A 10,000-nucleotide genomic window follows, 5' to 3' on the forward strand; every position below is an offset into this window, starting at 1 on the left:
CTATGCACTGTATCTCGGTCATGTTATCTCTCTGATCTCTTACTTTTACTTTTTCTACCTCTCTCTGCCTCTCTCTTCTCTCTGTCTCTCTCTCTACACATGCACTCACACAATCTCAGACACACACCGCTGTGAATATGGAAATGTCCTCAATCGTCTGACCCTTGTCTCCTAAGTGTGAGCAGTGTATGGGTGAAGAGAGAGAGAGAGAGAGAGGGAGAGAGAGAGAGAGAGAGAGAGAGAGAGAGAGAGAGAGAGAGAGGGAGAGAGAGAGAGAGAGAGAGAGAGAGAGAGAGAGAAAGGAAGGACGTCACCGTCATCATTCACAGGGGTGGCATTTGCCCCATGGCTCTATGAGCTTCATCAGGAAGGATTATGCAGCACTGCTAGGACATGGAGAAAAAAAGGAAACGTTGAAAAGAAAAAGAAAGAAAAAACAGCCAAAGCGAGCCACCCGGTCAGTGATGGATCCTAGTGGACATGCAGGCAGACCGGTGCATATTTAAAGCACCGAGCTGGACTTTACTGCCCTCTCTCTCTCTCTCCCTCTCTCTCTCTCCCTCTCTCTCTCTCTCTCTCTCTCTCTCTCTCTCTCTCTCTCTGAAACAAGTGTGTCCTCTTTGGAGGTCGGCACGGCAGAACCACGTGCTTTAGCATCCCATAAAGGCCACACATTTACATATGGCCACATTTGCTATTTATGAGATTTGGCCCTTTCTGTTTACAAGTTAAGACATGGGATTCTCAGAAAGTGCCTGTTATTTATGCCACAGGTTTAATATACAGTATCTCTACTGACAGGCACAGAAATGCATTTGCACTTTCACGTGCTTAGTGGATATCATGGGTGTCTTTTAACAGTAAGACATTCAGCAATTCAACATTTTTTCCTTCCCAGCTTGGTTGTTGGCCCATGGTTCACCTCTGAATATATCTCCTGTAATTGTGGAGTGTAGCTCTCTCTCCTCTCCTCCAGTCTCCCGTGCCTCTTCTTCTTCTCCTTCATGAGCAGAGGGGTTGCCCGGGTACCGTACAGGATGGCAGGTGCGATTGACTGTAATGTACTCCCACAGCAGTCATATTGAGCCGCTCAGCCTTCCAGTTGTCTGTAATTAAAGCAACACGTGCAGCTCCAGCAGCCAATGCGTCCAGAAAAACCAGCGTGGACTGACCATCGGGAAATGAAAAACGACTTTCAATTAGCCGAGTGTCAGTCAGCACAACGGTCCGATATTAGTGTTTTCCGCCTTTTCCCTCCATGTTGCAACACCGTGGAGCCACTCAACAATTATATAGTTATATAAATCTATTGGATTGAGTTTGATTGGATTGTTGCAGGTTGTAAGAGCAAAAAATATGAGTGGCTTTTGTTGGTAATGCTCTTCAGGGATTTTTTTTTACAAGCGCCAGTTTTCTTTTTCTTTTCGTTTCACATGTATCCGTTAGCTGTTCTGAAAGGCTACCCTGAGACAGAGTAATGATGGTGCCATTTAGAAAAGCTTGGGGAAGGTGGCCACATGTGGTGCTGCTTTTAGCTCTTTCAACATGGAGAGGCAGCATTATTCACCTCCAGCTCCCTTTATTGGGCATGAAGGACAACGAGGTGGATGCCAACCGTTAAGAAGGCCAGCAGCTTTAGCCAGGTCCAGGACAAAGTCATCTGAATGGGCCTTCCCCCTGCCCAATGCAATGAGGACCCAATTCTGGCCCCCACCCCTCTCTCCCTGGGCCCGGGACGTCTGGCCCTTTCTCCGACCCCCATGTCAGCTTCCCTGACCATAAGTCACCTGTTCTCAATCTCAACAGGTCTCTTAATGGGGAGATGGGATGGGATGGCGGGGGTGTGGTGCCAGGGAAAGCAGCTCAGCCCCTGCTGTTAATTACAGAAGCTTATTGTGGAGACTTGTGAGCTTTGAACTCGGCTGAAGGGGAATTAAGTTGGTTTGAGTCACCAGGGAGAGGTTCTTTATCTCTTTTTTTCTGTTCGTTCGTTTGCCCTCTTTTTTATTTTCTTGATATAGCCAGTCTGCATTACGTCTTTCACTCTCAGGTTTCTGGTATTTCTCCCTTTCACATTTCTCTCTTTCTCCATCACATTTCTCTCTCTCTCTCACTCTCCTTCATATTTCTCTCTCTCTCTCTCTCTCTCTCTCTCTCTCTCTCTCTCTCTCTCTCTCTCTCTCTCTCTCTCTCTCTCGCTCTCGCTCTCTCTCTCTCTCCCATCACTCTTTCTCTCCTCCTCTCTCTGGCTCTCGTTTTATGTGGGTGTTTCAAAAGCTGCATCTCCCTTGGAACCCCCTCTGCCTCTCTGCTCACCTTTGGTGGAAGGTGGAGGAGAGATTTGCATAAATGTTTTCCTGATGTGTTGATATAAATAGACGTAATAGATTCTCAGGTCCTTGGGAAAAAAACATTTCTCTCTCTCTTGTTTCTCTTCTCTCTGTTTTTCTTACAAATACACATACCCTTGCAAACTAAGAAAACATTCATGCACACGAACACACACGAACACACACACACACACACACACACACACACACACACACACACACACACACACACACACACACACACACACACACACACACACACACACACACACACACACACACACACACACACACACACATATACATATACACACACACACACACACACCCTCTCTCTCACACACACTCCCACTGCCACATATGAACACAGTTCTGGCTTGAAACCAAATAGAATAGAAAAAAAAAACTGAAATGTGTAACCAAAGAGGAGATGACGCAATTCAACCGTGAGGCACTCATGCATATATTTGCCCTGGAGCTCGCCTGCCTGTCGAGCCTGCCCGCCTGCCCTGGACTACAAGAGGTTCTGGGCCACTCGGGGCGACTGGGAAGCAAGGCGTGGTTCAAGGGCAGGACTGGAGTGGTCTCCAGTAATCCTGTGAGGCCAGCAGATTTTGGCCATGAGGCTGTTGTACCTCGCCTCGTCTCTGCTTCACTCTCCTCGCCGTTTCCTATACATTTTGTGACCTTGTATCGGCTTATGTTCTCTCTTTTTCTTTCTGTCTTTTCTTTTTCTCGCTCGTCTTTTTTCTCTCTTGCACTGCTTGCTCTACTGTTGGGGTTATCGCTTTCAAATCCCCCTCTTTGATTTGTATTTCTCCTCTTCTAACGCTCCTGCCCCTCGTTTTCTCTCCGCAGGTTCCAGTGCCCCCATCTGCCCGAACACTCCAAGTTAGTTTCCTGCTTTCCCCTCCGCCCTCTTTTTTCGTCCTCCTTTTTCTGTCTTCCTCTATCTCTCACTCTCTCTAACCCTCTTTCTCTCTCTCTCTGCCTCTCACGTTTTCTTTCTCCTGTTTCCTCTCTCCTGTCATTTCTTCCGTGTCCCCTTTTGTGTCCCCTTTTTCTCCTCTCCTGAAGGGTCATTTCTTTTTCCCAGTTCCAGCTCCATTACGGCAGTTCTGTTTTGACACACTGACAAACAAATTACCCTGGACGGAATATGAGTGCCACGTCCCAGCATCATTGTTTTTCTGCCTACTCTCCAAAAGTGCAATTTGTCATGTTAATGTGGTGCCAACCGCAGCACAATTCGAATGAACAAGACTGTTGTTATGGTGGTGATGGCTGCTGGTTGAAATGACCCTCCCCACCCCTCCTCCCTGTCTTTCTTTCTCTCTCGCTCTCTCTTTTTTTTCCTCGCTCATTGTCTAGCTTTTTCATTTCCCTTTTTCTCTGCCTCCCCTTGGCCTTTTGTGCGCTCTCTCTCTCTCTCTCTCTCTCTCACGCTCTCTCTCTCTCTCTCTCTCTCTCACGCTCTCTCTCTTTCTCTCTCTCTCTCTCTCATGTTCTCTCCCCTCTGCTCTTTCTCTCTCACACACACGTTCTCTCCCTCCCTCTGCTCTCTCTACTGTCTGTCTTTTTGCACTCTCTTCACCTCTTCCTTCAGTTCTCTCCATCCTCTGGAATGCCATGGGGGCACCTCTCCTCTCCTCTTTTCCCCCTCTCCTCTCCTCTTTCCCTTCACCTCTCCTGTTCTCTCCTCTCCTATGCCAAGCCGAGCCACCCAACTGCACCAGTAGCTGTGCAGTTCAAGTCACGCTACAGCAAGCACACACACACAGAGACACACCACCACCACCACCATCCTCGCCCCCATCCTTCACTCACCTGACCCCCAGCTCCCCACCTCCTTTCCACAGGCTGACTCTGAGCTCCCATCGGCCGAGAGCATCTCCAGAATGGAGCTGGATGGCTGTGAGAGCGCCATGGGGGAGAATGGAGAGAGGGATCAGTGCCGCAGTTTAAGATTTAATACAAAGAGAAATAGAAAAAAAAAACATTTAATTGTGAAACATCTGTGAAATTGAAATTAATTTAGAATTTTATTTTGTGCAAGGTGCTCTGGCAACTGACAGGCATCGTATTGAAATTGAACAGATCGGGCATGAGTGTTTGCTATGGCTTGGGTAGAGTATGATATATAATGAACAGTGTTGTTCTGAGGAAGGAAGGCTTTGACTGCGTAGTGCGTGGTCTGCACACCTCTCCCTCCCCTTCCCTCTCCATCCTCTCCTGCAGCACCGCTGGCTCCACACCACCAGCCAATCAGCATGCGCCTCCTCTGCCTCCTCTGCCTCCTCTCACCCCCCTCACCCAGCTCACCGATGGTGTGCCCACACAGCATGGTGCTCCACACACAGCTGTGGCAGAACGCATTCTCCTCCTCCATCTGTCTCTCTCCTTCCATCTCTCCTTCTCTTGTGCTCTCGCTCCTTTTGACTCTCACCTATCTATCTATCTATCTATCTATCTATCTATCTATCTATCTATCTATCTATCTACCTACCTACCTCACTTCTCTGCCTTAATGTCTCACTCTCTCTTTCTATCTATCTATCTATCTGTCTATCTATCTATCTATCTATCTATCTATCTATCTATCTATCTGTCTATCTATCTATCTATCTATCTATCTATCTATCTATCTATCTATCTATCTATCTATCTATCTACCTCACTTCTCTGCCTCAATGTCTCACTCTCTTTGTCACTATTTCTATCTCTCCTTTCTCTCCTTTCCTCTCTCTCTCTCTCTTTTGCTCTCTTTCAGGGTTGGGTACCGAAACAATCTCTATCTAGCGGACTGAATCGTAACACAGATTTCTCCGCCTCCCTCTCAGTGCCTCTAAATGCCTGAGCGTTTCGATTGAATTATCTGCCCTCCAGTGCCCTGAAACTGACCTTAATAGCTGCCAGCGGTCCGTTACCTTTCAGTCTGAAGAAGCCCCCCCAAAAAAAAAAGACATGAAATAGGACACAAGGGCGTGACGACGGGGGAAGGTGGCTATTTAGGTTGATATTTAGTTTCATCAGTACCGTCATGGCTAGTTAAATCACAAATATCTTTGTTTAAAATACAAAGAGAGGGAATCCGTTTTGAAATACTTTCCAGGTATGGTGTCTCTCGTACGTCGCATCACCAATATTTACCTGTGAGATGTGTCCTCTACATAGCAATGAAGTCAGTCGTAGGCTCAGCCATTGTGCCGGGTCATTTACAAATAAGATTTGCAATGGGGAAAAAAAGACACGGTGATTAAACACCAAACAGTTGACACTGTTTTTCTGATGTTTGTCAATGTGTCCAGACAAATGAGCGCATTTGCATCTTGCATATCATGTTCTTTTCAGAAGTTGGTAAGGGGGGCTGTCAAGCCTTCTGTGCCAAAGTTTTTAGCATAGCCTTGACAAGCAAGGCCTAATCCCCCCTGTCCTTTATCATTAGAGCTCCTGGCTTTGCTAGGGCCAGCTGTCACAACAACATTTAGAGCTACGTTCATAGTGACGACGTGGTTTGCCTGTGTCAGGTGAAAAACCACAACAGTGCTTGCATTTAGTTGGCACAGCCATTGGTCAATATTACTGTTGAAAAAAAATCAGACTTCAACAAAATTAGACTGACCAGTATGCTAACTGCATGTGGAACGTTTTTGCTTTGCAAATCGTTTCGTGAACTGCACCGTTTTGAAGACGTCCTGCTTCATATATCAGACTGACTGAGAATAAATATGTTGACAGTTGTCTCGTGCCTTGTTTTCTAATGCCCCGCAATCACTTATGCCTCAGCACTGTTTTAACCAGCATGGAAAATATGGAAACAACCCAACTTTTTTCTTTTCTCTTTTCTTCTCTTCTCTTTCTTTCCCTCTGTTTTTCTCTCCCTTTCCACTCTCTCTCTCGTCATCATTTCTTGTCCTGTGATTCACTCACCAGGCGCAAAAGCTTTTCTCACGAGCATCTGCGTCATCTCAAAGTCCATCATTATTGTCATCGTGTGAAAGTAGCGGTTAGCCTTGTTACACCTGTGTGCCTGACTGTGTGTGTACCTGTGACTACCTCCATCGGTGTCGTCGTGCCCGTGTTTATTTTTTTATCTTCTTTGCTTCACTGCCGCAGTCACACCTGCGCTGCCTCGACTCTAGTGCTCTAACACGCCCCCTGTCTGCCATTGCAGGAATGAGGGAGCACCCGCCCATCGCCATCTGCGACCTGGCCGACCACATCGAGAGACTCAAGGCCAATGACAGCCTGCGCTTCTCCCAGGAGTACGAGGTAGGCACTGGGGACCCAGCGCTACACACACACACACACACACACATATACACACACACACACACACACACACACACACACACACACACACACACACACACACACACACACACACACACACACACACACACACACACACAGCAGACCAAGATGGGAGTGTCCATCTCTAGGGTTGCCGGTGTGCTTTTGACTGCCATACCAATGAGCCTGGCTCTTTGGTGTAACGGTCAGAGCCCTCTTTGGTACCCCAGAGGCCCGTTTTAAAATGGGGACGTCACATCTCTACTCCCTTTCACTACACACACACACACACACACACACACACACACACACACACACACACACACACACACACACACACACACACACACACACACACACACACACACACACACACACACACACACACACACACACACACACACACACACACACACACACACACACACACACACACACACACACTTTTACTTTACTATCCTTTGTTATACCATAAGTAGGATGTAAAGAAAGGGGAAGAAGTGACATACAAAAAAACTTCCATCAAATACACAAGAACAGGTTTTTATGTTTTGCTATAAAGTGCTTGCAGGGTAAAGAAGAGTGCAAAGTATGACGCTGCAACAGTAATATTATGGCTGTCATCTCTTTGAGAAAACGCCTCCATGCCCAATTGTGTTTTCACATCTTACAGTACCTGCTCAGTGCTGATGATGGTGTAGACTCTGGGATATTCTGTGTAATCAGACGTAGAGATAGACATTGGAGATGAACGCGTGGATTCGCCAGCGAGGATTTTGTGTTGTCTTTGATTCTTTTGTACATACACGCCCCTCCCCTCATCCTCTGTGTTTTGCCGCTCTGCGTGTGTGCCGTATCCATTCCTCTACATGAGTCCACAGAAAGCCACTTGCAGCCTAATCCACAGGCTCTCCTCAAATCAACACGTCCTCTAGTCTCTCTGTGTTGTACGATTACGCTCCTCCGCGGCTTATTTGTTAGTTCCAGTTTCGTGGTCGTAACCCCCTCCAGCTACTGTAGCCAGGAGTGTTTGTGTACAGTCAGGGCCGCTGACAGCTTTTGCCCGGCCCGGGACAAAGTCATCTGAACGGGCCCCCTGCCCAATGCATATAATGTAATGGGGACCCAATTCTGGGCCCCCTATCTCCCTTGGCCCGGGACAACATACCGCTTTGTCGGCGGCCCTGTGTACAGTAGATGGAAGACACCACTGAAAAAAATGGATGCATTTCGCTGCCTTCCTAAACAGTCTCCCTCTGGCTCATGCTCTCTCTCTCTCTCTCTCTCTCTCTCTCTCTCTCTCTCTCTCTCTCTCTCTCTCTCCCACACACACACACATACTCTGTCTCTCTCTCTCTGTCTCTGTCTCTCTCTCCCTCTCTACATACCTACTGTAATGCATCCAGTGAGGGATTATTGGGTGTTGATGTATAAAAGGAAGTCATTTCCATTTAAAGTGGTAAATTTCGAAGGGGGATAAAATGGGACAGATGGGTGCTCTGTTTACCACCACGGGAGGGAAGCGACTCACATTAATTATAAAGCATCACCTCTACCAACTTTTTCCTTCTTTGTGGTTATTCGTATCTTCTTGTATTTTGTATTTTTCCCAATTCCAACCAAATACACGCACACACACACCCTTAGGCAACACAAATGCATACATTCTCCCTCTCTAATATGTGTGAGCGCACACACACACACACACACACACACGCACACACACACACGCACACACATACACACTCCCCTTTTCTTCCCAAGGTTATAACATATGGGGTATGGGGGGACCGTGTGGTAGGTCACGGTTTTTACAAATACAAACAAGACATGTGGAACAGTGAAAATTAGATCAGCACACAAGACAACTGGCCTGAGAGCCGTGGGCCCGGAGTTCCACTAGATGGGTCGTGGACAACTGTAGATAATGCTGTGTGTGGGTTCAGTGTGCCATTTTGCCCAGGGCCTCAGACAGCTTTGGCCGTGCCCGGGACAAAGCCATCCGAAAGGCCCTCCCACTCAATACATTCAGTGCAACGGAGACCCAATTCTGGGGCTCCCCTCTTCCCTAGGCCCTGGACAACGAACCCCTTTTTGTTCACTCCTGTCGACTTCCCTGATTGTGCTTAATGTTGCACAGCAGCTTACTAGTTACAACAGAATGTGCTGGAGTCACTCGCTATGTTAAAAAGTGTCCATTATTCGACGTAAGTGCAGCAGTTGAAATTATTTTATTTTTTTCCTTTTTTTATCCTTCTTTTTTGTGGTTTGATGAGCTAGCTTGTCAGGGAGAGCTGATGGAAGCACTATGCCTCCAGGAAACATTTTGATTTAACAAAACAAATAAATAAATTAAGAGGTGGGAGGGAGGGTAAACGTCCATTAGATGCTGTGCTGGAAACATCACAGTTAACAGAGGCAGAGCTAACATCTAGCAAAACAAAACAGTGTGTCAGATGAACAGCCTCCCCATCATCACACACACACACACACACACACACACACACACACACACACACACACACACACACACACACACACACACACACACACACACACACACACACACACACACACACACACACACACTAACTCAGTGACACTGATGTGCAGTCTGTGCAATACATACATATACCCTCATTTATGCACACACACACACCCACACTCATTCATGTCTGCATATGCGAGGCCATTATACAGAACCTCTCGCTCTTTTCCCCTCTCAAGCACACACAAATACAGATTCATACGCACGCACGCACACAAACACACACACACACACACACACACACACACACACACACACACACACACACACACACACACACACACACACACACACACACACACAAATGAATACACACGAGTGGCCGTGCAGACGTTCACACGCGTGTACACACACAACTGAATAAACACCCATAAACTGTCACCGAACACACACACATGCAAACTAATACACACACACACACACATAAACAGACGCCCATACATAAGCACGCACACTCACACCACACACGCACACACACACACAGCCCAGTGGCTCATTGCGTCAGGCGTCCCGCGGAGCGTCAGAGCTTGAAATTAAAGGTTCATAATGCCTCCATTAGGGAGCAGAGCCATTCTAGATCTACACGGCTTGTTAGATCTTTAACTCTGACAGATAAGTGAGCAGCCGCCACTGCTGTCGCCGCCATCGCTACCGCTAATGCAGCTCCACGCGTATACGGTATATATTTAGAGCGAACTCTTATCGGGCCTGAAATTAGCCCATGCTTAATGTAGTCATCAGCACTCACTCCTGGGATAAACGCTCCTAAATGAAGTGGATTTAATTGATTAAAAATAAAGCAAAGACACTCACACACGCGCACACACGC

At 47.1% G+C, this 10,000-nt stretch overlaps 1 protein-coding gene across 1 annotated transcript in view; it reads left to right on the forward strand.

Annotated features, from left to right (window-relative positions):
* Positions 1-10,000, forward strand: part of ptprfa (protein tyrosine phosphatase receptor type Fa) — a 248,725-nt gene that overhangs the window by 201,133 nt on the left and 37,592 nt on the right. The window contains exon 23 of the mRNA XM_063201608.1: positions 6,505-6,602. Within this exon, the coding sequence (XP_063057678.1) occupies positions 6,505-6,602 (98 nt within the window). The remainder of the gene's footprint in view (positions 1-6,504; positions 6,603-10,000) is intronic.

Source organism: Engraulis encrasicolus, chromosome 6 (genome assembly GCF_034702125.1).
Source record: "Engraulis encrasicolus isolate BLACKSEA-1 chromosome 6, IST_EnEncr_1.0, whole genome shotgun sequence".
NCBI lineage: Eukaryota > Metazoa > Chordata > Actinopteri > Clupeiformes > Engraulidae > Engraulis > Engraulis encrasicolus.